Genomic DNA, 27060 nt, shown 5'->3' on the forward strand with positions numbered 1-27060 from the left:
CCGTGGGGGCGGGGGCTGTCTCCGAGTCCAAGTGTATGAATCTTGGGGCTGGGTGGCGCCGGGGGTGGGGGCGGAGGCTCCTCACTCTGTTCTCGGACCCTCCAGGCCCGACTGTCCCTGCGTGACCAGACCCTTGGCCCCCCATGCTCCGCCACCCTCACGATGCCGAACGGTCCGCCCTGGCGGCTGCTACTGCTGCTCTTGCTGCGGGGACTGCTGCTGGGGAGGGCGGAGGTGAGGACCCAGGACCCTCAGGAAGTCAAGGGGAGGTCTGGGGATGGTTTTAAGTCTTCCCCCACTGCAAAGAGAATTTTAAGACTGCCCCGCTTGCCCAGATTCAAGGTTTGAGGGTTGTTTCCAGACCCTCCTCTTTCCCCAGCAAATCCTCTTGGTGATATCCAGCCAGCCCCCTCCTCTCATTTTCCTGAAGGTTTTCAGGTCCCCCACAGCAACTCCCCTGGTGGTTTCTAGGCACCCCTCAAGACTTAGAAGAGGTTTCTAAGCCACCCAACACTCCTGGGCAAAATAGGACAGCCTCTCCAAGTCCCTCTAGGGTGTTTCTGGCCCACATGAACCATACTGCCTGGGAGCAGGGGTCGGTCGTTCGGGGGGGGGGGGGCCTCCCTTCTGTCTTTCCGTAGACAGGCTCTGAGGGGCAGACGGCGAGGGAGCTGTACCGGCGCTGGGAACGGTACCGAAGGGAGTGCCAGGAGACCCTGGAGGCCGCGGAGCCCCCTGCAGGTGTGACTGGGAAGGGGGTGGGCGGGGGCTGGGAGGGGTGGGCTTGGGGCAGGCCTAGGCCTGACGAGCGGGGCCTGAAAGAGAAGTCTAGGGTAGACGTGGGCTGGGTGGGGAAGGCCTGGGGGTGCCTTGGCCTGGGTGGGAAGGGCCTAGACCTGAGTGCGGTGGGTACTGGGGTGCAACTCGGATTAATAGGAAAAGCCTGAAATGGGCGGGGTCTTGGGCGGGGCTGCACCAGGTGGGTGGGGCCTGCAGTGGACTGCGAAGGGGGCGGAGTTTGGGGTGGAGCCTAGGAAGAACCTAGCAGAGTGGGAAGCGTCTGCGGCGGGAATCTGCCTGGTGGGAGGAGCCCAGAGTGGGCGGGGCCTGGGGCCTGGTGGGAGGAGCTGTGGCGGAGCAGGGGCCGGACCACCCCCAGGTGGGCGGGGCTAGGGCGGGGCTTAAGTGTGGAAGGCGGAGGAGCCTTGGGCGCACGAAGCAGTAGATCCACTCAACGTCTGGCTCCCACGCCCACTCCAGGCCTCGCCTGTAACCGGTCCTTCGATATGTACGTTTGCTGGGACTACGCTGCACCCAACGCCACTGCCCGGGCGTCCTGCCCCTGGTACTTGCCCTGGCACCGCCACGGTGAGGTGCCCCCTGGACCCCAGGCCCTCTCCTGACACAGTTCCTAACCCGCGCCCCAGACGCCACTCCCCCGCACTCCTGCTCCTCTCTGTCCCCTGCTCCTCTTTGTCCGGCTGGGTGTCTCCTCCTGTCTGCCCAACCCTGGCTGGGTCACCCTGACCCTGGCTCTGTCACAAAATGCCCTTTCTGTGTCTCTATATCTCTCTGAAGACCATCAGGTTCTAATTTTCTCTTCTTTTCACGAGTCTATCCATCTCTAGGCATCTTAGTCTTCCTTGCCTAGCGAGCTCTGTGGCTGCGGGTAGTTTAATTTCTTTATGCCTCAATTTCCTCATCTGTAAAATGAGGTTTATGAGAGTGCCAATTTCATAGGCTTGTTATGAATACCAAATTAATTAATATGTGTAAAATGCTATATAAGAGTTTATCATCATCATTATCATCTTTATCACTTTGGCTATCTCTCTCTGCCCGTGTCTCACAGTTTGCCTTTCTGTCTCCATCTCTCTCTTTCTCTGTGCCTCTGATCCCCTCCCTTCTTTCCCCGCAGTGGCTGCAGGGTTTGTCCTCCGCCAGTGTGGCAGTGATGGCCAATGGGGACCTTGGAGAGACCATTCTCAGTGTGAGAACCCAGAGAAGAATGGGGCCTTTCAGGTGAGAAGAGGTGAGGGATTCCAGTTAGGATGTCCAGGGAGAGGTGAAAAGGCAGCAGCCTCAGGCTGAGCCTGAAACCCCTTGTATAGTTCAGGACTACTGTTCAGGTTCCAAGTGACAGAAACTCAATTCAGACTTGCTTGAAGGAGAAAGAGAGAGAAATGTATTGGCTTCTGTGATTGACAAAGTATAAGGCTACAGCTTCAGGCACAGCTGGATCTAGGTGCTCAAATGACGTGGTTGGGAATCTCTTTGTTTCTCATCGTATTGTGCCTCTGTGCTGGTCTCATCTTTTCTGTGGGGTGGAAAAGGTGGCCCCATTAGCACCAGGCTCACACCCCACCAACCAACGCTGCGAGGAGACTAAGTTCTGTTCTCAATAGCTCCAACATATGCCCACCCTGAACTAATCACCGTGTGTGTGTGTGTGTGTGTGTGTGTGTGTGTGTGTGTGTGGTGGTGGTTGTGGGGTGTTAGATAGAATTCTCTGATTGGCCGGTCACATGCCCAGCGCTGGAGCTGAGGGATGGAGTCAGCCCCACTCCAACAAGAGCAGGTGGATCCCCAAGAGAAAACTGGGGTGCTGGGCAGGAACAAAGAGCAGGTGTCCTTCCAGCCCCTTTCTGGCCCTGGGGGGGAGAGCTAAGCCCTGCTCCTGTGTCCTCCTCCCCCAGGACCAAAGGCTGATCTTGGAGCGGCTGCAGGTTGTGTACACCGTGGGTTACTCCCTGTCCATTGCCACGCTGCTGCTAGCACTTCTCATCTTGAGTTTCTTCAGGTGGGACCCCCAGCCCTGAGCGGTGGCAGCAGAGACGGGGCCTCAATTTGCCCATTAACATGGGGTGGTCAGGCTCCACCAGCAACAAGCATCCAATGGTGGTTCTGTGGAAGGGTGGGGGGGCGTGGTTAAGGGGCTCTGTGTGGCCCAGGACAGGTCTCCAGGGGTCCCCTGCTTCCCCAATCCCCCAGGCGTCTGCACTGCACACGGAACTACATCCACATCAACCTGTTCACATCTTTCATGCTGCGGGCAGCAGCCATCCTCACCCGAGACCGCCTGCTCCGTCCAGCTGGCCCTTACCCTGGGGACCAGCCCCCTGCCCTGTGGAACCAGGTGAGCACCATCCCCCTCCTCCTCAGATTGGGAATCTGCCTCCTCTGCTGGGCCAGAAGGTTCCTAATCCCTTTACTGCCTCCTACACTATCAACAGTTTCTCTTTTTTGCCCCCTCCAAACACATGTGGAGAGGGACCCTTCCTAACGCAGCCTCCCCCATCATTGAACTCTCCCACCCCAACACCTCCGTTATTGGAATTTTCCATTCCCTTTCGCTCATTATCTCACCCATCACTGGACTTTTTCTCCAAGGACAGAATCCCCCTGCTGGAGGTGAGGCAGCGACAGGATGGCAGAAGCTAACTGTTGGGGGAACTCAGTACATACCAATTTGTTACTGGGAGACAGGACGGGAGAGACTACAGGCCGGGAGCAGAGGGAGAAAAACTATCTGGTAGCAAGTTGGCCCATACCAATAGTTAAGAAGCCTTGAGGTGGGAGAGTCCATTTGCTGGTGGGAGAGGGGTGATGAGATGGGAGAAACGTTTTGATAGGTGGAGTAGTTGAGTTCAATTCTTAGAAGGAGATGAGGTGGGAGAGGCCATATTTGGGGAGGCTAATATAACAAGATGGAAGATAGCAATTATTAAAGAGGCTAGGGTGGGAGAGTTCATATAGGGGAAGAGAATAGGGTGAGAGAAACCAACCACAGGGGCCGGCCCCGTGGCTTAGCGGTTAAGTGCGTGTGCTCCGCTGCTGGTGGCCCAGGTTCGGATCCCGAGCGCGCACCGACGCACCGCATCTCCGGCCATGCTGAGGCCGTGTCCCACATACAGCAACTAGAGGGATGTGCAGCTATGACATACAACTATCTACTGGGGCTTTGGGGGGAAAAATAAAGAAAGAAAGAAAATTAAGAAACCAACCACAGATACCATCCTTTGGTGATATAAAGTGGGAGGAGAATAGATGGCAGGAGATGGGGGTGGAAGGACTACCAGGTGGAGGAATGCTTGGGGACACCCTGGCGGCCCTGACTGCCCCCTCCCCCTGTGTGGCCACCCCCAGGCTCTGGCTGCCTGCCGCACCGCCCAGATCGTGACCCAGTACTGCGTGGGTGCCAACTACACGTGGCTGCTGGTGGAGGGCGTCTACCTGCACAGCCTCCTGGTGCTCGTGGGAGGCTCGGAGGAGGGCCACTTCCACTGCTACCTGCTCCTCGGCTGGGGTGAGCCCCGACCCGGTCCCCTGCCCAGCCCGGTGCGCCTCGCTCCCCCGACCACCCTGCTGGTCTGCCTCAGGGGGTCTCCTCCCCTCTCTAGGCTTCTGCCTCCCCACCCCGGCGGGACAATTCCGCGGGTCTTGGGCCTGGCGGGGCCCGTGCGCGCTCTGACAGCTGCGGCGGGGTGGGGGGCGGGGGCCGGGGTCTGCGCAGGGGCCCCCGCGCTTTTCGTCATCCCCTGGGTGATCGTCAGGTACCTGTACGAGAACACGCAGTGAGTCGCCGGGGTCTGGGGCGGGGCCTGGGGGTGGGCGGAGCTTCGAGGGACGTGGGCGGGGCGTGATGGAAACGTGGGGAGGTTCTGATGGCAGGCGGGGGCTTGGAGGGAACGCGGGTGGGGTCTAAAGGCATGGGGAGCTTGGAAAGATTGTGTTCCGGGACTACTGGAAGAGGAGGAATGAGGGCGGGGCTTTAAAGGAATGTGGGTGTGGCGCTAAGGAAGGTGGGCGGGGCCTGGGGAGTGAATGTGCGTGATCCCTTGAGTCCAGGGGTTTTGTCTCTTAGCCCTACTCCCCCTCCCCCAGGTGCTGGGAGCGGAACGATGTCAAAGCCATTTGGTGGATCATACGCACTCCTCTCCTCATGACCATCTTGGTATGGCCGGCCCCGCCTCCTCCAGGCCGTCCTCAGAGATTTCCCATCCTGGGAAGCGGGGCGCCACCCTCTGCCCCCCAGCGAGGGATCGAGGCTGGCTTAGCCTCGATCTCTCCCCGCAGATTAACTTCCTCATCTTTATCCGCATTCTTGGCATCCTCCTGTCCAAGCTGAGGACGCGGCAGATGCGCTGCCCGGACTACCGGCTGAGGTGAGGGAGGGTGCTGGGGACGGAGGGGAAGGGGGCCGGGTGCGAGATGGGGCCCCGGGGCCGCGGGATTACTGCTGCTCTGTGCCCCCAGGCTGGCTCGCTCCACGCTGACGCTGGTGCCCCTGCTGGGCGTCCACGAGGTGGTGTTTGCTCCCGTGACGGAGGAACAGGCCCGGGGCGCCCTGCGCTTTGCCAAGCTGGGCTTTGAGATCTTCCTCAGCTCCTTCCAGGTGCTCAGGAGGGGGGCAGGGGCCACACCCCTCGACCCTGGGGCCCTCCTCCCCCGCGGGGTAAAAGGGCCTCAATCATCCTCTGGCAAAGCCACTGAATGGGGTTTGAAATGGGACTTTGCTCATTCATTCTACACAAAATACTGAGTTAGCTGTCCTGGGCTGGGGAAGCAGCAGGAAGCAAGACAAGACACCAGCAGTACTGCCTGCTGGTGAAGATAGGGGGCTTTGAGGCCAGACAGGGCTGGAGCCAAATTCAGGCCTGTCACTTCCCATCTCTGTGGCCTCAGGGTCAGAGCTACGTGAGGCAAGAGAGGTACCTAAGGCGTAAAATGTAAAGAGATGCCCTGCTCCAAAATTTCAGGCTGACCCTGCCCTGGCTTGCCCTGCCCTAGTCCCCAGGCTGCTTCACCTTGTTGGGCCTCAGTTTTCTCATCTCTAAAGTGGGGGCAATACCAGTCTCACCTCACAAGGCTGTTCATTCATTAAATTCTGCAAACATTTATCAAACACAGAACTATGTGCTAAACACTCTTCTAGGGAGTGGGGATACGGCCGAGAACTACATTGTCCCTACCCTCAGGTGGGAGAGACAGACACTAAACATGCTACATAAGTAAAATGAACAGAATGGCAGATGTGCCTAGAGGGGGGGAAAAAAGGAAGAAAATAGAGGTGAGGAGCAGACGAAGGATGGGGTTATAGACAGGGGGTCGGGGAAGGCCCGGCTGAGAAGACGTGGGAGCAGAGACCCCAAGAAGGTGAGGGAACAAGCCAGGCACATATTTGGGGAAAATGTTCCAGGAAAAGAAACACCAAGTGCAAGATCCCTGAGGCAGGAGGGTACCTGTCACGATGGGGGAAGGCCATCGGGTCTGAAGCAGAGGGAGCCACGGGAGCAAGGGGACATAGGACAGAGGACAGAGAGGTGAGGTACCCGGGCACACTCTTGGGCCAAGTGAGGACTTTGGCTTTTTCTCCGAGTGAGGCAGGAGCCGTGGGAGGGCTCTGAGCAGAGGGATGTGATCAGAGTCAGATTTTCACAGCATCGTGAAAAGTAATAATAAGATAATATCGTAATAATAACATAAATAATTGATTTGTATTAATTTATCAAGTAATTTCTTAATTATAAATATATTTTATATTTATTTAAATTTATATGTAAAACATATAAACTTGTATAAACTTATATAAATGCAGAACTAAGTCGTAATTGAAAGTAATTTATTAATAATAACATATAATATTATATAGTTATCCTCAGATTAAGAAAGATTTGACACTATGTGCCAGGCACTGCAGCTTCTTGTGTATTATTAATACTTCAGTTCTCACCAGCACCGCTGTGTTATTACCCCATTTTCCAGATGAAGAAACTGAGGCACAGAGGGGTTAGGCAGCTTGCCCAGGTGGGGAAGAAATTGGGGAGGTGGTTGTCACGTGCAGGCAGCCTCCCTCCAGGGTCCCCTGTCCTGATTGCACAGCAAACCGGCAAGGGCGAGGCGGGAGCCAGGAGCCGGGGAGGTGACCGTTGTGATCTAGGACCAGGGTGGCGGCAGCTGAGGTGGTCTGGGGCCTGACAGGGGTCCCGGCTCATTAGGAGGGTGTTTATACTCCTGCCCCCGGCCCCGGTTTAACTTGCGCCTGGTCCGGCAGGGCTTCCTGGTCAGCGTCCTCTACTGCTTCGTCAACAAGGAGGTAGGGAGAGCCCCGGCCCGCCGCCCGCGCCCTCTGGCGGCCGCGCGGGGAACGGCGCGCCCGGCGCCGGCCCTGAGCGCCGTCCCGTTGCAGGTGCAGTCGGAGATCCGCCGCGGCTGGCACCGCTGCCGCCTGCGCCGCGGCCTCGGCGAGGAGCAGCGCCAGCCCCCGCAGCGCGCCTTCCCGACCGTGCCCTCGGGCTCCGACCCCGGCCGGGTCGTCACCGGCCGCGCTCTGTCCTCGGGGACCCTCCCGGGGCCTGGGGATGTCAGCCCGGTCTTGGAAAGTTACTGCTAGGGAGCAGGATTCTTGTGTCCTTTCAGTTAGCACGTGTTTATTGAGCGCCTACTGTGTACCAGGCCTGGTGTGGAGGGCGCTGGGGAAATGGGGTGGGGGGAGGAAACAAGACAAGGTCCCTGTTCTCCTGGAGATCACAATTGAGTCAGGGAATCAGACTGGGAAGACAAATCAAGTTATATACCATCTCGTGTGCTAATATTTTAAACAGATCCTTGTCTGCCCTGTGGGGGAACAGATTATTAGGGGCAGGGGTGGAAGCTGGGAGCCGGGTGAGGAGGATACTGCAGGGGGAAGGTGATGGTGGCTGGACCAGCATGGCAGCCTCATTGGGATGTGAATCTGTTGGATTCTGGAGCTATTTTAAAGGTCGAACTGAGGATTTGCCGATGAATCACATGAAGAAAGTGTAGCAAGGAGAGAAGTCAAGGAGGACTCCTAGGTTTGGGATGGAGAGAGGAGATCGGGAGCTCGGGTTCAGGGCAGGGAGAACCAAGTGCTCTTTGGACACGTAAGCTGGGGAGAAGGGTCTGGAGCCCTCAGGAGAGGTACAGTTGGAGACAGAAATGTGACAGCATTGGAGGCCAGACAGGAGGATGCTGCGTGTAGACATAAACATGGGCAATTCGGGGCAGGCCTCAGAGCTGACACCTGCATCCAGAGAGGCCAGGGCCATTGCTAGCCCGGAAGTGTGAATACCCCATCCTCCTGGCGGCCCCTGGGAGCTGGGAGAATTAGGGGGGAATGCTGATGCCTCATTGTGGCTGGACCACCTGTACACACCCCAGACCCTCACTCCGAAATCCTTCCCCCACACACATACACACTTAGATTCAGTTAGTCCCTGAGTGTTGTCTTTTATTTCCCTTGGAGTCCCCAGCTCCCTGGACAGATACAGCCCAGAGCAGCTGAACTCAGAGTCCTTTCAAGCATGTGGCCCTGCGGGCCCCCCTGTGGGTTCTAGGGGGGTGGGGGCCCTAGGGCAGGACCCTTGTAAATAAAGCATGAGAAACAGTTGTGTCTTTGTGTACGGGATGGGAGAATCTTCTTGGCCAGGCCGTAAAGGGAAATGACCTCGTGGCTGTCTGTCTGTGGTGGCCTTGCACCCTCTGGAGGGTAGCACCGCCCAGCTTCAGCCACGTGTTGCCACGAGAACATTGACATCACGCTGCCACTGTCCCCCCTGCCCCAATTGGGAATGTTCACTTGATCTGATACTTAACTATTTGTAGTGTATACAGTTAAAATGACACGCGTGTGTGCCAGTCATTTTCTGAGGGCTGCTATTCTAGAAAGGTAGTGTAGGAATAGGAGAGCTGCAGGAACCAGCCTGGTTCAAATCTTAGTTTGGCCATTTATTAGCTGTGTGACTTGGAGACAATTTCCAACCTTTCTGTGCCTCAGTTTCCACTTCTGGAAAATGGGTATAATGATGGTAGCTGCATCCTGGGGCTGCCTGAGATTCCAATGAGTTACTCTTAGGATACTGCCTGAAAGCCTTTGGGCAGTGGGGTGAGTAAAGAGGTGGGGAAGGAAATTCAGACTGATGCCAAGCAGGGTGCCAGACTGGAATGTTTGCAGCCAGCCTGCAAGACAGGGAAACCAATTCCCACTTCCCGGGTGGTTACAAGTCAACAATGGGGGACGGGGCAAGATTTCAGGGCCGACACTCCAGGGCTTGTGCTGCCCCTACTCCTGCACAAGAACCAAATCCTCGGGGAAGTCTTCCACTGCAGCACCATCACCCCGCTTTACAGATTAGGATACCGCAGCTCCATCCTGCTCCCGCAGTCGAGACTGCTCATGAGGCCCTGGTTCCTAGGTTTGAACATGGCTCTATAGTTTCCTGAGTGACCCTGGGCAAGTCACTTAGCCTCTCTGGGCCTCAGGTGTCTCATCTGTAAAATGGGATGGTTCTAGTATCCATGTCTCAGATGGTTGTTCCAGTTAGATGCGGACCACTCAGTGAATGTGTGCCTTTAAAACCTCACAGCGGGGGCCCTGTGGCTTAGCGGTTAAGTGCGCGTGCTCCGCTGCCGGCGGCCCGGGTTCGGATCCTGGGCGCGCACCGACGCACCCCTTCTCCGGCCATGCTGAGGCTAAGTCCCATACAGCAACTAGAAGGATGTACAACTGTGACATACAACTATCTACTGGGGCTTTGGGGGAAAAAAAGAGAAGGATTGGCAATAGATGTTAGCTCAGAGCCGGTCTTCCTCAGCAAAAAGAGGAGGATTAGCATGGATGTTAGCTCAGGGCTGATCTTCCTTACAATAAAAAAACAAAAAACCTCACAGCGTCGCCTGTGTGTGTCAGACATGTCATTTGATCCTGATCTCAGGCCTGCAAACTCCTGCACCTGCCTGGCGCTTGGCCCTGAGAACAGAGACGCAGGCAGAGACAGAAGAGAAAGAGACATGGGGGAAGGAGGAGTGTGATGTGTGCGCATCAGAGGAAGACAGGGATCTTCCTTAATCGTCCCCCAGTAAGTAAGCCCCCCCCTTCCCACCTCTGTCTCTCTGTGCTTGTCAGAGAATTTCTCTCCAGGGTAATTAAACTGTAATTTGAGGGCAGCAGAGCTCAGGGGTTGAGCCACAGGCTCAGGAGCAGTGTAGGTACGAAGCACAGCATCACCACTTCCTTGCTGGGTACCTCTGGGGAAACGCCATTACCTCTCTGGGCCTCAGTTCCCTCCTCTGGAAATGAAGGTAATAAATAACAGGGCCTGGGGCCGGCCCCAAGGCGTAGCGGTTAAGTGTGCGCGTTCCGCTGCTGGCAGCCTGGGTTTGGATCCCGGGCGCGCACGGACGCACTGCGTGTCAAGCCATGCTGTGGTGGCGTCCCATATACAGTGGAGGAAGATGGGCATGGATGTTAGCCCAAGGCCAGTCTTCCTCAGCAAAAAGAGCAGGATTGGGGGCCGGCCCGGTGGCTTAGCAGTTAAGTGTGTGCGCTCCGCTGCTGGCGGCCCGCATTCAGATCCCGGGCGCACACCGACGCACCGCTTCTCCGGCCATGCTGGGGCCGCGTCCCACATACAGCAACTAGAAGGATGTGCAGCTATGACGTGCAACTATCTACTGGGGCCTTGGGGGAAAAATAAATAAATAAAATCTTTAAAAAGAGCAGGATTGGTATCGGATGTTGGCTCAGGGCTGATCTTCCTCACTAAATAAATAAATAAATAAATAACAAGGCCTGCTCAGAGTTGTCAGGAGAAGTCTGAACAGCACGGGGCCTGGGGCCTGGCACCCTGACAACCCAGCAGGTGTTAGCCATCATCACCATCAGCATTTGGGTACCAACTGCTTTATTCGTGCATCGCCACCTCCTGTCAGCAAGCGCCACCAGGGGCTCTCCTGGGCACTGCTGTGTCCCCAGCATTCCAACACATGGCTGGGCACACAGGAGGCACTTGGAGGATTGTTTCCTGACTGAACAAATGGAAAAAAAGACTAAAAGGAATTGTGAGTGAGACCGACTTATCAAGAGAGAGGCAGGAAGGAAGAGAGAGAGAGTGATGAGAAGCTAGAAAAGATTAAAAGGGAAAAGAGAGCAAAAGGTCTCTCCATCCAACCTAGTCACTTGGCAGATGGGGACAGTGAAGCCTGGAGGGGCAGGGACGGGGCCTCATTGCTTGATCCAGTCTGCGCTCGGCCCCACACCCAGCTGCCTCCCTCCCCGGAGTCCACCCCGCTCACGAGGCCCCGGGAAGAGACAGGCACCACTAGAAAAAACACAGGACTTTACTATCGCCATCATACAGGGCAGGCCTTTGCAGGATGAGGGAGCGAGTCCCGCCGGCGGGCGGGAGGCCCTACTTGCCGGCGATGAGCGGGTTCCGCAGGACCACGATGACCGAGTCTCCACGCAGGAACATCTTGGAGATGTAGCGGTCCTTGTTGACGGGCTTGGACTTCTTCTTGCCCTTGCCGCTCTTGGGAACCTCAGTCCACATCTCCTTCACGTTCTCCAGCACCATGTTGCAGTGCCTGGGGGGGGCGGGGAGGCACCGGGAGTGAGGGGGGGGCTTCTGACAAGGCCCTCATCTGACATGCCCCCTCCGTGCCTCAGTTTCCTCCTCTCTAGAATGGAGACATGCCTGGTACCTGCCTCATAGGGCTGTGTGAAGATTAAATGCATCAATACAGCGTTTTTATCAAGTACTTAGAACAGGGCCTGGCACAGGATCAAGGGAAATGAAATGGTTCTACTTGTGCTTTTTCTAAAACTCCAAGTATTTCGGGAGACACCAGCAAAGGGGCTCCCCTCTCCACAGACCCAGAGGCCCCTGGGCCCGAGGTGGTCTCCACTGTCTTGCTTTGTCCCTGTCTTTGAGGTGCCAGGTGGGCACCTGTGATGACAGTCTGGATTAGCTCGCATAGCAGATGCTTGCAATGAATACAGCAATGAATGCAATGGATGTTATCCCTGCCCTCACGGGGTCTGCATTCTGTTCCAGCGAGGGGAGAACGCAAAGCAAGTGAGCAGGGAGACCTGTAACATCCGGTCAGGTGGTGGTAACCGCTATGAAGGAAGATGAAAGTGATAGAAGGATACAGGGAAATATTACCAAGTGGTAAGAAAAAAAGAAAGAAATTAAGAAGAGCTAGGAAGCTGTGTGCCTTGCTATGGAGTAACCTCCAGCAGAGACCACTGAGTGAAAAAGGAAGGTAGGGAACAGTGTGTGTGTAAAGTTATCTTACAGGACAAAAGGGGTAGAAGTGTATATACCACCCACTTGCTTGTACAACACAGAATCCTTAGAAGATGCCTGGAGATTGGTGGCAGCGGGCTGACCTAGGTAGACTGGGGATGAGCCGGATGGAAACTTCACTAGACCGTTATTACTGTTTTTGGGATCATGTGTAAATATTACCAAGTCAGAGAAAATAAGTTAAAAAAAAAAAAACCCAGTCTACCAATATGGAAACATCTCCAGGGTATATTAAGTGAAAAAGCCAAGGTCTAAAACCATGTAGTGTGCCATTAGCAGTGATTTTAAAATAAAAGAATAAAAGCACCCTCCCGTAACTATATGTATGATGTTCTGTTCACATAATACTCCTGAGGGGAGACTCCAGACATCCATGTGGGGTCCCTGGGGAGGGCAACTGGGGGGCAGGGAGGAAAGACTTGCTCTTCACTGGGGGCCTTTTGTATCTTTTGAATTTTGCCTCAACGGCATGCAGTGCTCACTCAGGAAAGTGACATAAGTAATTAAGTAAATAAATAAGAGGTCAGGTTAGGAATGCCTTAGCTGACTCGCAGCAATGTCCTCAGACCACTGATATGTGTGAAAAAGAAGATGCAGAAAAGCATATGGAGGGGCCGGCCCGGTGCCGTAGCGGTTAAGTGCTCGCGCTCCGCTGCTGGCGGCCCGGGTTGGGATCCCGGGTGCGCACTGACACACTGCTTGTCAGGCCATGCTGTGGGGTGTCCCATATAAAGTGGAGGAAGACGGGCACAGATGTTAGCCCAGGGCCAGTCTTCCTCAGCAAAAAGAGGAGGACTGGCATGGATGTTAGCTCAGGGCTGATCTTCCTCACAAAAGAAAAAAAGAAAAAAAGAAAAGCATATAGAAGACTCTATTTTAAAAATAATTCATTTTATGGGGCCGGCCCCATGGCCTAGTGGTTAAGTTTTGGTGCGCCCCACTTCAGCGGCCTGGGTTTGGTTCCTGGGCATGGACCTACACCACTCATCTGTCAGTGGCCATGCTGTGGCGGCCACCCACGTACAAAAAGACGACGACTGGCAGCAGATGTTAGCTCAGGGCGCATCTTCCTCAATGGAAAAAAAAAAAATGCATTTTATTACAACAGGTCAGTTACACCAAAGTAAACACCACACAAGACCCTTTGGATGTATGTGCGTGAGTTAAACGTGGCAGGACACGTACTAGCGTGGGAGGCTGATATGCAGGCACAGGAGGAAGTTAGAGGAAAAGGGAAAAAAGAGCCAAGTTAAAAAAAAAAAAATACCACCACCTATTAAGCATTTACCAAGCACCCAGACCTCTAAGCACGTTCCAAACATTAATCTGTGAACCTTCACTGCATCTCACCTGCAGGAGGTAACCATTAGTGTCACCGCCAGCCTCTAGAGCAGGAAACTGAACCCAGTGGGATGAAGTGACTCAGCCAAGGTCACACAGAGCCTGTGTTTGAATCCAGGTCCATTTGCCTGCTTGTGCTCGGCGTTCCTGTTGTTCTCATTCTCATTTTACTCAAGTGGAAACTGAGGCTCAGAGCAAAAGACTTGTTCACGGTCACACAATAGCTAGTGGCAAAAACGTTCTAGAATTTTCAGCCTCACCACACTACTGTGAGGAAAGCACTAACCACATGCTAACTAAAGGTTGCAGGTTCTGTGTTTACAGAGCATTTACCATGTGTTAGGTACTGAGCCAAGTATTTCTCATACATAATAACGTTTAATCTGCACAACTGTACAATGAGGGGTATTATGATGATGCACGTTTTGCAGATAGGGAAACTGAGGCCCAGAGAGGAAAAATCACTTGCTGTTCCCTCTGCCTGAAACACTCAGACCCTAGCTTGCTCCTTTATTTTTCTTTTGGTGAGGAAGATTCGCTTTGAGCTAACATCTGTGCCAATCTTGTTTTTTTTTTTTTTGCTTGAGGAAGATTAGCCGTGACCCAACACCTGTGCCAACCTTCCTCTATTTCCTATGTGGGCTGCTGCCACAGCATGGCTTGACGAGTGGTGTAGGTCCGCGCCTGGGACCTGAACCTGCAAACCTGGGCCACTGAAGCGGAGAGCACGGGACTTAACCACTACGCCACGGGGCTGGCCCCGCTTGTTCCTTCATTTTATTCAACTTGTTCACTGTTGCCTCTTCCGACCAGACCTCTCTGATTACATCTAAGACAGCACCCCCTTCTCAGAACTCCACCCTCTTACCTTTACTCTTCTTCATACAACTTGTCATCATCTGTCTTTATGACACATTATTTATGTGTTTGCTGCTGGCTTTCTTACCTACAGCATAAGCTCCCTGAGTATAGGACCCAGGTTTGTTTTAGTCACTGCTATATCTCCAGAGCCTCACACAGTACCCGGCACGGGCGGACACGCTATGTCACAACTGCAAAAAAGGATCAGGAGCATCCTGTGCGCCAGATGCTGTACTTCTAATGACCCACTAAACTTCACCTATATTAAGTCACTGAATCTTTGCAACCACCATGATCACTGCCACTGTATGGATGAAAGTCACTTGCCAAAGGTCACATGGCTGCTAAGAGGCAGAGTTGGGGCGTGACCCCGGGAGGACTGGCTGCCAAGTACGTGGCCATAACCACTGCACTTCACAGCTGGAAGGGCAATGGGGGACAGTCACACTTCGGGGTTTTGAGATACTATGCCCCGGGCTTCTGAGAAATGCTTTATTCCAGCTCCCTATAGGGCAGCTGGCAGTGCTTCTCCAGGCCTGGACGGAACACCTCCCAAGACCCAGGCGCTCACCTGTCGAAGGCCTTCACACGGCCCAGGAGCTTCTTGTTGTTGCGACAGTTAATGAGCACTTGGGTGTTGTTCTTGACGGACTGCGTGAGCACGGAGAGGGGACCCGTGTTAAACTCCTCCTCCTCCCGCTTCTGCAGCTCCTCCGGGGTCATCTCACTCTTGGGCTTGTTGAGGAGGCTCCTGAGTGGGCAAGCACGGAACCCGTGAGTGAGAGGGCCTGGCTGGAGCGTGGGTGGTCATGGCCTGTGCTCAGGCCTCCCGACCTTGCCCCAACCCCCCCAACCCCCCCCCCACCTCAGTCTTCTCGCTTGGCAGCACCATTAGGCTGCCTAACCGACATTTCTAACCCTGCACCTCTTACGTTGGGCTCCAGATCTCCCAACCACCCCGATCTGCTCTATCCATAGCCTTCCTCATCTCCGTCACTGGCACCTCCACCCTTCTAGCTCTTTAAGCAAAAACTCTGAGGCCAACTTGACTCTTCTCTCTCTTTTTTTTTTGCTGAGCAAGATTAGCCCTGAGCTAACATCTGTGCCAATCTTCCTCTATTTTGTATGTGGGTTGCTGCCACAGCATGGCTGACAAGTGGTGTAGGTCTGTGCCCAGGATCTGAACCCATGAAGCTGGGCCGCCAAAGCAGAGCACATGGAACTTAACCACTACGCCACAGGACCGACCTGACTCTTCTCTTTCTTTCTCTCACATCCTACATTCAATCTGTCAGCAAGTCCTGTCATGGGCCTTTCAAATATATCCAGAAAACGACAAAATAAAATATATCCAGAATCTGACCATTTCCTACCAGGGCCTAAAGCTCCGTCATCTCTCTCCTAGGGTCTTACTGGTCTCCCTGCCTCCACCCATGCTCCCCAACAGTCTGTTCTCCAGACTTAAGTCATATCATCTCACTCTTCAAAACCCTCCCATGGCTCCCTTCTTGGTGTAAAAAGTAAAATCCAACGTTTTTACAATGCCCTACATCTGCCCCCTTCTGGCTGTTCCAGCCACAGTGGCCTCCTCCGCGGTCCTTGAAGATATCAGGCAAACTTTCATCCTGGGCCTCTGCATTTGCTTTTCTCTCAGTCTAGCAACCCCCCGCCCAGGTATCTTTGTGGTTCGCTCTCTCACTTTCTTCAGGTCTTCGCTCAAGTGATGCCTCCTCATTGTGTCCTTCAGTCTCTCAAAACCGGCATTCCCCATTGTTTTTCTGCTGCTCCATTATTTCTTCATCCATAGCCCTGGTCACCTAACACACCATATACTTTACCTGTTTATTATCATTACACTTATGCTTCTTCCCACCCCATAAGCTGCAGCGGCGGACTTTTTCTTTGGGAGGGAGACAACTCACTGATGTATCTAAAGCAGTGCCTGATACATGCGCAGTCAATAAATAATTACTAAATGAATAAATAAGTCAAATCATTCCGGGGACTCGTTATCCGTAAAAGTCGCGAATTAGGTCGTAAAGCTCATAAGATCCGGTTAAGTCCCTTACCTCAAACCTTTATTCCTACAAGTCCGCACTGCCCTCTCCCAGGGTCTTTATTCGTAAAATCACTGCCCCTTAACATTCATTTCAACAAGACTAAGCATTTGGGAAAGCCCTCGCCCGTTATCTGATAAAGCCGTTCCCTCTCCCGAGGTCAGGATCCGCCAAAGGCCCCACGCCCGTGCGCAAACTCATCAGGAGAAAAGTACGCCACTTTAACCCTAAACTCTCTGCCCCCGCCCCCCGCTCTGCCCACCCCCTTCCACCGGTAAGCGGCCCAGTTTACACCCTCAACCCCACTCCCGCCACCTAAGCCCGGCCCGGCCTCACATGGTGGCAGTGACTGCGTTCTCAACGCACTCCCGTCTTCTCCGCGTTGCTTCTGCCTCTAAAGAGAGAGCGAAAGGCGGGACTTCCGCTTCCGGCAGCCCACTTCCGTGGGCGCCTGCGCACACCCAACCCGCGACTGGGGGCGTGGCCTGTTGCCATAGCGATCCCCGCCCGCCCGGCCCAGCGGCGGGAGACGAGTGCTGCGTAGTGGTTCGAGGCCATTCGGGACCGTATGGGGCAGATGTTCACGACCACGGAGAGGAAAAGAAAGCGGGTTCGACCCAAACCATTTTGTCGTAGAACGGCACAGGTTGAAGGAGGGAAAGGACACGCCGTTTCCAAATACCCGCCGGCCCTGCCTCCGGGGGCGCGGCCTCCGCGAAGCCAATCCGCTCCTCGCTTCAGGGATGGACACCGCCCCTTTCCCCTCGGGGGCTGGTTATTTACGTGTCTATTGATCTTTCCGACTCCGCGTAACCAATCCTCTGCCTACATCCGGAGGGGCGTGGACCTGCGCCCCGGAGGGCGCCTGTTTAACGTGATCAAACGCTTCTCATTGGCTTCTCCTCCTCCGCTGAGGCGGAGTCCACCCCTTCCGCGCTCCCTTTTGGGTTGTGCAGCCCTCCGGGGGAACCAACCCCAAAGCCCGCGGGAGACGGGGAGGCGTGTCCTCAGAGCGGGAGTCCCCATTGGCTTCAGTGCTGGCAGGAGGGTCGGATGGTTCAGCCGCTCTTGTTCTTTGGTCCGCTGATTTCATGGGGTGGGACTTGGCTTGGCCTAAATTCTATCCGCGGTCCCGGACCGGTTTCAGGGCGAAGCTGCCATGCGTTCCGGGGGCCGCGGGCGGCCCCGGCCACGGCCCGGAGAACGCGGCCTCTTGGAGCCACCCTCACCGCCCAAGCGCCGCCTGCTACCGCGGGTACCGCTGTTGCCCCTGCTGCTGCTGGCGCTGGCCGTGGCCTGGGCGTTCTACACCATCTGGAGCGGCTGGCACCGCCGGACGGAGGAGCCGCCGCCGGCCCGGGAGCTGCGGGTGAGGCCGGGCGGGGGGCGGGCACCGCGGGGGCCCTCATTCCCCGGCTCCCCTTCCCTAAGGTCTCAGGTTGACGTGGCTTTCTCGTATGGCCCTAACCGCAGGTGCCACTGTCTCGGTCATTAGATCGCACGCCCCTTGCCAATGGAATGAAGCTTCGGGCTTGTTCTGTAACAGTGGCTCCGCTTTAAGAGGAAGGGTCTGGAGTAATAAGACAGAGTTCTGGGTTCTAATCCTAAAGTCAGCTATTTGGCGGAGTCCCTTCTTCTCGCTGGACCTCGATTTCCCCATCAGGGTTGGGGTGGGCTGGACCGGATGGGCTTGGAGGGACTTTTCCTGAGTCTAGAATTTATCCTAGAAACCTCCGATGCTAGAGACCGCGATTAGCGAGAGGAATTGGGGCTTCTTAGGGGTGGCGGCGCCCGGGGTAGGGTCGGAATGGGGGTTGTTATCACACTCTGCTCTTCTCTGCCCCATCCCACCCCACTCCCAAGGGCCCGTTGATCGGAAGCCTCCCCGAAGCCCGGCTGCGGAAGGTGGTGGGGCGACTGGACCCACAGCGTCTCTGGAACGCTTATCTGCGCCCCCTGCTGGTTGTACGGACCCCGGGCAGCCCGGGCAATCTCCAAGTCAGAAAGGTAAAGGGCCCCGCCTCCAACCCCTGATCCGCAGCCCGCCAGGGAACAGGAGATAGGCATTCTGCCTAAGATCCCAAAGCAGCTAAGAGGCAGAGCTGGGGCTCTGATTGGAGCTAATCTGGCTCTAGAGTCCCACCTGGTAATCACCAGGCTGTACTGCCCCCACCGAAAACGTGCTATGTGCTAGGCACAAGCAGCAGCCCTGTGAGGTGGGTACCAATGTGATCTTCGTTATGCAGATGGGGAAACTGAGGCCCAGAGCAGTTAGGCATCTTGTCCAAAGCCCACAGCTAATAAATGGTATACTTAGGGTTTCAACCCAAACAGGTTGGTTCCAGAGCTGGTGCTGTAACATCTCTATATTGCTTCCCAGAAAGCATGGATAGTCATGTGAACACTGCCTGAGTTCAAATCTCACCTCAGCCACTTGGAGTGTGACCTTGGACTCGTTTCTTAACCTCTCTGTGCCTGTTTCCTTATCTGCAAAATGGAGCCATTGACAGTTCCTACCCCACAGGGTTCCTAGTGCTATTGAAGAGGGAGCTGTGATTAATCTTGTTGGCATCAAGGGGCGGGATCACCCCACCCCTGGCACTCAGTAGAGACTCAGCAGAAGTGTGTCAAGGGAATGATTTAAACCACAGTGGGACTTGTGAGTCAACCTGGCTGCTCTGCACGGCTCAGGTCACATGGCCCTGCTCCCCAGTCCCCGCCCACCCTCCCGCCTCTCTCGCCACTAGTTCCTGGAGGCCACGCTTCGGGCCCTGACGGCAGGCTGGCATGTGGAGCTGGACCCCTTCACGTCCTCGACGCCCCTGGGGCCACTGGACTTTGGCAACGTGGTGGCCACACTTGACCCAGGGGCTGCCCGTCACCTCACCCTTGCCTGCCATTACGACTCCAAGCTCTTCCCATCTGGGTCAGCCCCCTTCGTGGGGGCCACAGATTCAGCTGTGCCTTGCGCCCTGCTCCTGGAGCTGGCCCAAGCCCTTGACTTGGAGTTGAGCAGAGCCAAGAATCAGGTGAGGAGTGGGGGAAGGGGAAGGGTGGGAGTCGGGGCTGCCTCTACCTTGGTCCAAGCCACCACCCTCCCTTACCTGGTTTTGTCTTCCTGCCTCTACTCCACACACAAAGCCACAGGGATCTTTCCACCTTCTGAATGTCAGATCCTGTCCCTCCTCTGCCCTTTGGGAGCCCTTCCATGGCTCCCACCTCACTCCTCTGGCATAAGCCAGAGTCCTTATAGTGGCCCATGAGGTGTGCCTTGTTACCTCTCTAGTCTTATCTACCACCTCTCACCCCTCGCTCACTCCACTCTAGCCACCCACCTCATCTGTGTACCTCAAACCCACAAAATTCACTCTCACCGCAGGACATTTGCACTTGCTGTTTGCTCTGCCCAGAATGTGCTTTTCTCAGACATTTTCCTGGGTGGCTCCCACCCTCATTCAGGTGTCCACTCCAAAGTCACCTCCTCAAAGAGGCCTTCCCAACCCCCCTAAAATAGCTCCTGGCACTATCTCATGCTTTATGCTGCTTTATGTTGACTTGTTTTTCTCCCCAACTAGAATAAGCCCCATACAGGCAGGGACTTAGCTGCTTTTGTTTCCTGCTGTATTTCCTGGGCCCAGAATATTGCCTGGCATAGAGGAGGAGGTCAATAAAAATGTATGGAATGGGGCTGGCCCGGTGGCTTAGCGGTTAAGTGCACGCGCTCCGCTACTGGTGGCCTGGGTTTGGATCCTGGACGCGCACCCACGCACCGCTTCTCCAGCCATGCTGAGGCCGCGTCCCACATACAGCAACTAGAAGGATGTGCAACTATGACATACAACTATCTACTGGGGCTTTGGGGGAAAAAAGGAGAAGGATTGGCAATAGATGTTAGCTCAGAGCCGGTCTTCCTCAGCAAAAAGAGGAGGATTAGCACAGATGTTAGCTCAGGGCTGATCTTCCTCACAAAAAAAAAATGTATGGAATGAATGAACGAAAACACAAGTCCCCTCACGCTCCTCCCCTGCTCAGCCCCTTCCATGGCTCAAACCCCAGTGCCCCAAGCTCCCTGGCCCTTGCTGAACCCTCGGGCCTTTTCTCAAACCCCTCTCGCCCCAGCCCTGCTCCATGTTGCTTCCCTGCCTGGGAACACTCTTCCCTCTGCTCCACTTTGCCAGACCAGCTCCCACTCACTCTCCACGCGAACATCCCTTCCCAACAGACCCAGATGTGCTTCCTGAGCGAGGTTATCCTCCGCCCCCTTCCTACGCGCTCTCAGGACCCTGTAGTTCTCGGAAGCATGTGTCTCAACTGCATTTCACTGTTTGTATAATTATTCATTTGTAGGTCTGTCTCTTTCGCTAAACAAGCTTGAGGAATAATGAAAATAATCAGAGCCAACCCTTATTTAGTTACTATAGGCCAGACACTGATCGAGGACCTGGATTCGAATCCCGCCCTGTGATTAGACCTGGATGAACCTCATTTCTACATAAAGAAACAGATGCTTTGGGAAGTTAGTAACTTACCCATGGCTCATCGGCTACGCAGCGGCTGAGCCGGGATTTGAACCCAGGCGGCCTGGTTCAGAGTCTGTACTCTTGGCTGGTTTGCCCCACTCAGCTGTGCACGCGGGCAGGAAAGCCACGTGGGTGGCTTGAGGCGGGGGCGGCAGCGAGCTGGTCCTGACCACCGGCTCCCGCAGGCGGCCCCGGTGACCCTGCAGCTGCTCTTCTTGGACGGCGAGGAGGCGCTGAAGGAGTGGGGACCCAAGGACTCCCTGTATGGCTCCCGGCACCTGGCCCAGCTCATGGAGTCTGCACCCCACAGTCCCGGCCCCACCAGGATCCAGGCCATTGTAAGACTAGGGCCCCACTGGGTTCTGGCGAGGTGGGGAGGGGGTGATGTGAGGTTGGAGCATTCCGCCTGGCCTCTCCAGTCTGGCCTCTCTTCCCAGGAGCTCTTTATGCTTCTGGATCTCCTGGGAGCCCCCAACCCGACCTTCTACAGTCACTTCCCTCGCACGGCCCGCTGGTTCCATCGACTGCGGAGCATCGGTAAGGGGAAAGGTGGAGGCAGGCACCAGCCTGCGATGCAGGACGGGGGCCGGGATGGGACAGGCATCGGTCCTCTAAGGGGTCCTCCAGCCTTCCCTCTCTCTCTCTAAGGCACTAGGGCAGAAACACAAAACGATCCCACAGCAGTCAGGGTAGTGATTACGAACAGGGACTAAGGGGTCAGACAGCCCTGGGATTGAATCTTGGCTCTGCATCTTACCAGCTGTGTGAACTTGGGCTTCATCTCTCTGAGCCTCCATTTCCTGTCTGTAAAATGGACATGATGGTGATGATAATGGGGATCTCCCTCCTAGACTCAGAGGGATTAACTGAGACCAGGAACACAGTAAGACTGCAGTAGGGGTAACTGACATTCATTCTTTTTGGGACGATCAGGGCTATACTCCCAGCCCCCCTGCCCTCCTCTGATTGGTGAGGAGGGCAACCTTTGACCCTGAGGGGCTGACTCTTGCTCTCTAATCCCCACCGCCTGCAGAGAAGCGCCTGCACCGTTTGAACCTGCTACAGTCTCATCCCCAGGAGGTGATGTACTTCCAGCCTGGGGAGCCCTTTGGCTCTGTGGAGGACGACCATGTCCCCTTCCTCCGCCGAGGTACTTGCTATAGGGAGGGGTGGGGAGCAGGGCACCAAGGGAGCCACAGATGGGCCCTGGCCCCTTCCCAGAGGTGGGGACTGGTGGCAAGTGGCTTAACCTCTTTGTGCCTCAATTTCCTTATCTGTAAAATGGGGATAATAATAGCCCCTGTCTCAGAGTTGTTGGTAGGGGATTGACTGCGTTAATACATGTAATGAGCTTGCCCCAGTGTCCAGCACATAGGGAGCATTCATGAAATGTTCAATATTATTGTTTGAGCCTCAATGATTGCAGTTTCTTCTAGCTTTTGCCTTTCAAGGTCCTGGCAGCCCAGCAGATTCACCTGAGGAGCTTCAAAAGATGCCCAGTCGTGGGGCTGGCCTGGTGGCTTAGTGGTTAAGTTCGCGCATGCTCACTTCAGCCTGGGTTCGCGGGTTCAGATCCTGGGCGCGGACCTACACACCGCTCATCAAGCTATGCTGTGGCGGTGACCCACATACAAAATAGAGAAGATTGGTACAGATGTTAGCTCAGGGGCCATCTTCCTCAAGCAAAAAGAAAAACCAGAAACATGGAGGAGGATTGGCAACAGATGTTAGCTCAGGGCCAATCTTCCTCACCAAAAAAAAAAAAGTGCCCAGTCACATTTCAGGCCAGGTAGAGGGGTTCATATCATAGGTTTTAGAACTGGACAGGTCTGGGTTCTAGGATCTGCAATTTACCACTGGTTGACCTAAGGCAAATTACTTAGCCTCTCTGAGCCCCCATTTCTTCTGGAAGATGAAGAGATATAAACATACTAACACAAATGTGTGTGTATATTCATCATCACAGGGTTGGTGAGGATTACATGAGATTAGGTATATAAAATGCCTACTTACACAGTGCTTGGCATCTAGCAAGTGCTAAAAACTGCCTTTTAAATTTTTACTCTATAATTTACTCATTCAACAAATATGCATTCCCTACTTCTTTATTGATTCATTCGATGAATGCTTCCCAAGGCAGGTGCTGAGCTAGATGTCAGGGATACAGTGATGGCCCATAATCCGCCTGGCTCCTGTCTAGTGGGGGGACAGATATTTAGCAAATCAGGACAAACACAGAGGGAAGCGTTCTGAGGACAGGAACCCAATGTAGTGCTGGGGTTACGAGCAGTGACTCTGGAGACAGGCGGCCTGGGTTCACATTATGACTGTACTGTTTACAAGAGGCAGAACCTTAGGCAAATCACTCTGTCTGCCTCTGTGCCTCAGTGTCCACATCTGTAAAATGGGGGTAATTATAGCACCCACTTTAAAGGATTATTATAAGGATAAAACAGGGTGTGTGTGTATGATGTATGGCCTTAAACTAGGGCCTGGAATAGAACAAGTACTATATAAGTGCTAACTACTAATAAAGAAGAGAAAAAGAGCCTAATAATGTATAACTGGAGAGGAGGGTCCAAGACATCTTTCCCTTCTTCTGGTCTTTCCATAATCCATGAAGTTTTGAGTTTCTCTAATTTGTGTTATGAAAACAATAGACATACTGGATATATTTTTAAAACTAATATGTTGCCCTCACACACTTACAATCATTGTTCAGAGTTCTTCAAGTGCCGGAACGGAGTATCTTCTCGGGGGAGTGGCGGGGGAGCGAGGGAAGGTGACTCAGGCCTGGGCCTGGGCTCCTGGGTCAGCCGTGGGCCTGACCGAGTCTCCTCTCTCTCCCGCAGGGGTCCCGGTGCTCCACCTCATCTCCACGCCCTTCCCCTCTGTCTGGCACACGCCTGATGACTCTGAAGCCAACCTGCACCCACCCACAGTACATAACCTGAGCCGCATCCTCATTGTGTTCCTGGCTGAATACCTGGGGCTCTAGCCTGCCTGGCTGACTCTGAAGGAGAAGTGTCCAGCAGGAGACGTGCCGAGGGCACCTGGAGCCAATGGAGCTCAAACCGGGCCCGCTTGGGGTGTGCTGGCTTGTCCTTAATACCTTCGGCTCTGCTTGGGCTATGATTGGAAGACCCTCTTTCCTTTGACTATCTTAAGCTGCCACTCTTCAAAGACATAGAAGAGACCAGTATGGGGGTGACAGCCAAAGGAATCAGAGCTCGGCCCTGCCCTGAGGGAAACACTTGGGCTGAAAGTTTGCAGAGGCCAAATGCTGTTCTCAGGTTTAGTCGGCAAACCTCGCATTGGCATCTGGACCAGCAATACAACCCAACCAAATGAATTCCCTGTGCCTCATGTTTTTCTGTCAGTTTGTTCTGCAGAATGGCAGCCTTGCTACTGCACCAGTCCAAACCTAACTTCCACATGGATATGCCACGTGGGGCCCACAGAGGATGCGCTCATAAGCAGGAACAGAGGAGACGGAAGCCAATACTTGAGACCTCTCGATTCTGCCAGCTCCAGTGGGCATTAAACCAGTGTTCCTGCAAAACGTATTCTACAGAACTAGCACAAATAGGTGTTGCGTGAAAAAGGGGATTAAAAAAGCAGGGTGAAACAATATTAAATGAGTTTCTTCATTGCACAATGTGAATTTTCAAGAGTAAGATGGAGAGTGCAGTGTTTTCCCAAAGTATTTCACCATGGAACCCCTTTATTGGGAAGCACCTCACAGAACTAGGGTACCTCAGAATATACTTTGGGAAACACTGGGTTTTGATAGTTTGAGTGCACTTATGGTAGCAATGGGTCAGACAGACCTAGAATCACTGCAAACAAGTTACACCAAACCATCCTTTCCCTTTCAGCTGTGGGTACAGGAGTGCGAGACAGTGCGTGTAACTGCCTCTAGTGATGGCCTGAGGATTTATTTCCCAACTCTTCATTTTTAGACTCAACTGGGCTGCTTATTAAAAAATGCAGACTCCCATTCTAGTCTGGGGGGGACCTACTGAATCAGAACCCCAGGGAGCCGCTGGGACTCTGTAACCAGCACCTCAGGAAGACTCAGGATCAGCAAAGTTTGGGACACACTGCCCTTAAGGTTACAGTTTGGTGCGTTCACAGCTTAGCAACCTAAAGAAAACCGTAAAATGGAGGGCGCCTAGAAAGGGAGTCATGCTGGGCTCTATGCCTGCTGATTTTGTGACTTGGATGGAGACCCCATAGGCAGCAGGGACGCCAGGCCAGGATGGAGGGTTATTAAGTAGTGAAGGTGAGCATCGGCCTTCCAAGCCAACACAAGGCTGGAGAAGACCCAAGAGAACTCATGGGCTGAAACTCAGGATATCAAATAAGAGAGGACAAACTGAAGGTCCTCAATTCACACTCTTCCACAGTGAATTTATGGGCACCCACTGTACACCAGGCACCATGAGCACTTTATATCAGCTCATTTAGTCTCCCCCACATCCTGAGGTCGGTACAATTTCTGTTCTCATTTTGCAAATGAAGTGGCTAGGGCTGAGTGACAACCAGCTGGTTACAGAGCCCAGATTCTCACCCACAGCTGTGCTCCTAACCCCATGTCCTACCTCCCTTCCAGAAATCACCTGTGCTGGACCAACAGATTGTTGACAAACAGTAGCTCCTGAAGCTTTTAATTGGCACAAGTTAGAGTGGGGTCAGGGCAGGGGACTAATGGCCTCTTAGAGGCGGACTTGGCAGAAGTCCAAAGTTCAGACAGGGAAGTGACATTCATCAACAGCTGGGGTGGCGAGGGTCTCAAACCACAGGGACAGTTCCGGTTTCTTCATTTCTTGTGTGGCAGGCATGGTGCCAAGTACTTGAAAGTGCACCATGTCCCCTTAGCGTCACAGCCACCCCAGAAGTAGGCGAGACCACTGTCTCCATGTTAGCGAGGGGAAGCAGTGTGTCAGTTACAGCCCTGGCCCTCAACGCCTTACTGCACCACCTCCTGGTTGAGTGTGCAACACACCAGGCCTGAGCAAGGGGCCTGAGGCACATTTTCTGCTTGAATTCGGGGTAAGGATTGTGAGCTTCATTTTATGGATAAGGCTGCTGAAGTTTGGCAAGGCAGTGTTTCCCCAGCTCCCACGTCTCCCAGACTTGGGCTTCCCCAGTTTCACGCTATGAAGGGGCCACTAGGTGGTGTATCTGATAAGCACAATTGTTGAGCATGCTACACGTGATGTTGCACATATCAACCTTTTGAGGAACTGTCAGTATTTGCATTTTTCAGATTAAGAAATTGAGCTTCAGAGAAATCAATTGCCACATATCACATAGCTAGACACTTTCCCTGTAATACGCTAGGTGTACATTTTGTTTTTATTGATCCTGCTTACGACTCATTGGGCTGATTAATCTTTTACCAGTCTGGACTTCGCAACCATCGGGTCTTTAAATATTATCTTTGCAGTTTGCTCTTCTCATTCTAGAATGCCAATTCATGTGTTACATTTACTCACTCTGTCCTCTGTAACCTTTCTTTCATATTGACTCAGGTTTTTTTTTCTTTTCTGTTTTTGTCTCCATGCTATTGTTTGGACCTAACTCTAGTTCAATAAATCTCTCTTTAGCTGTGTCTAATTTGCCATGCAGCCCAGCCACTGAGTTATTACTTTGGTTAGTGTATGTCTGTGGGTTTTTTCTTTTCATAGGCGGTAGGCCATTTTTCAGGTCTGGGTTACCTGCCGATATTTCCAGGCTCTTGCATTATAATCTGCGAGTGACAGTTTCACCATCTGAAACCTTTGTGGGTCTGTTTTTGCTCTCGTTTCTGCTGGTTCTTGTTACTTCCATGCATGTTTGGTTATTTAACTATGTACTAACTGTCTGGAAAATTACTGGTGGTGATTCTAGATGACGGTTTTTTCCACCAGAAGATTTACGTTTGTTTCTGCCAGACACCTGAGCTAGAAGTACCCCGGAACACATAGGTGATGCAGACCTGGCCCGCAAACCTGAGCCAAGGGCCAGCCTGTGACCAATTCTCAGGGTCTGCTTTTTTCTTTCCTTTGGTCTTGTGCGTCCCTCGCCATTCAGAACATCTCTGCAGTCTTCTGGGTCATACTTACCTGAGCTTATAGTGCGGTGGGATGCCAGCTCCTATCAGATTCTCCACCTTGGGCAGGCTCT

The 27060-nt window shown here is 53.8% G+C and overlaps 3 protein-coding genes across 4 annotated transcripts; 2 read left to right on the forward strand and 1 right to left on the reverse strand.

Moving 5' to 3' along the window:
* Positions 1-647: 647 nt before the first annotated feature.
* On the forward strand, positions 648-7481 carry GIPR (gastric inhibitory polypeptide receptor; the record flags this gene model as incomplete). Its single annotated transcript, XM_058530701.1, has 12 exons — positions 648-741; positions 1261-1368; positions 1919-2022; positions 2697-2800; positions 2992-3136; positions 4147-4306; positions 4514-4574; positions 4885-4954; positions 5077-5165; positions 5257-5395; positions 7055-7096; positions 7190-7481. Coding segments are annotated over 12 exons (1320 nt in total), but the record flags the coding sequence as incomplete, so codon positions are not given.
* A 3640-nt stretch (positions 7482-11121) lies between these two features.
* On the reverse strand, positions 11122-16800 carry SNRPD2 (small nuclear ribonucleoprotein D2 polypeptide). The gene is made up of 3 exons (XM_058529612.1): positions 16706-16800; positions 14884-15063; positions 11122-11385 (listed from the first exon to the last, which is right to left on the reverse strand). Coding segments are annotated over exons 1-3 (357 nt in total). The 5' UTR covers positions 16708-16800; the 3' UTR covers positions 11122-11210.
* A 592-nt stretch (positions 16801-17392) lies between these two features.
* On the forward strand, positions 17393-26546 carry QPCTL (glutaminyl-peptide cyclotransferase like). Of its 2 annotated transcripts, none has more exons than XM_058529608.1 (7): positions 17393-17738; positions 18233-18376; positions 19117-19398; positions 21075-21227; positions 21327-21426; positions 21923-22039; positions 22326-23695. In XM_058529608.1, exons 1-7 carry the CDS (start codon positions 17529-17531, stop codon positions 22412-22414), a joined length of 1095 nt encoding a protein of 364 aa, XP_058385591.1. In that variant the 5' UTR covers positions 17393-17528; the 3' UTR covers positions 22415-23695. The 2 variants fall into 2 exon arrangements, with proteins under 2 accessions (XP_058385591.1, XP_058385590.1); XM_058529607.1 differs by lacking the exon at positions 22326-23695 and adding an exon at positions 23742-26546 and having other exon boundaries at positions 17397-17738.
* The last annotated feature ends 514 nt before the right edge of the window (positions 26547-27060 follow it).

This window comes from Diceros bicornis, chromosome 34 (genome assembly GCF_020826845.1).
Source record: "Diceros bicornis minor isolate mBicDic1 chromosome 34, mDicBic1.mat.cur, whole genome shotgun sequence".
Taxonomy (NCBI): Eukaryota; Metazoa; Chordata; class Mammalia; order Perissodactyla; family Rhinocerotidae; genus Diceros; species Diceros bicornis.

What these genes read in the sequence shown, in the direction of transcription:
- SNRPD2 (XM_058529612.1), bottom strand. An exon ending in CGTGTGAAGGCCTTCGACAG is followed by an intron (nt 11,386 to 14,883) that starts GTGAGCGCCTGG and finishes CGCCCCCCCCAG; the next exon opens with GCACTGCAACATGGTGCTGG.
- QPCTL (XM_058529607.1), top strand. Translation starts at nt 17,529, where the DNA reads ATGCGTTCCGGGGGCCGCGGGCGGCCCCGGCCACGGCCCGGAGAACGC. An exon ending in TGAGCAGAGCCAAGAATCAG is followed by an intron (nt 19,399 to 21,074) that starts GTGAGGAGTGGG and finishes CGGCTCCCGCAG; the next exon opens with GCGGCCCCGGTGACCCTGCA. An exon ending in TGTCCCCTTCCTCCGCCGAG is followed by an intron (nt 22,040 to 23,741) that starts GTACTTGCTATA and finishes TCTCTCCCGCAG; the next exon opens with GGGTCCCGGTGCTCCACCTC.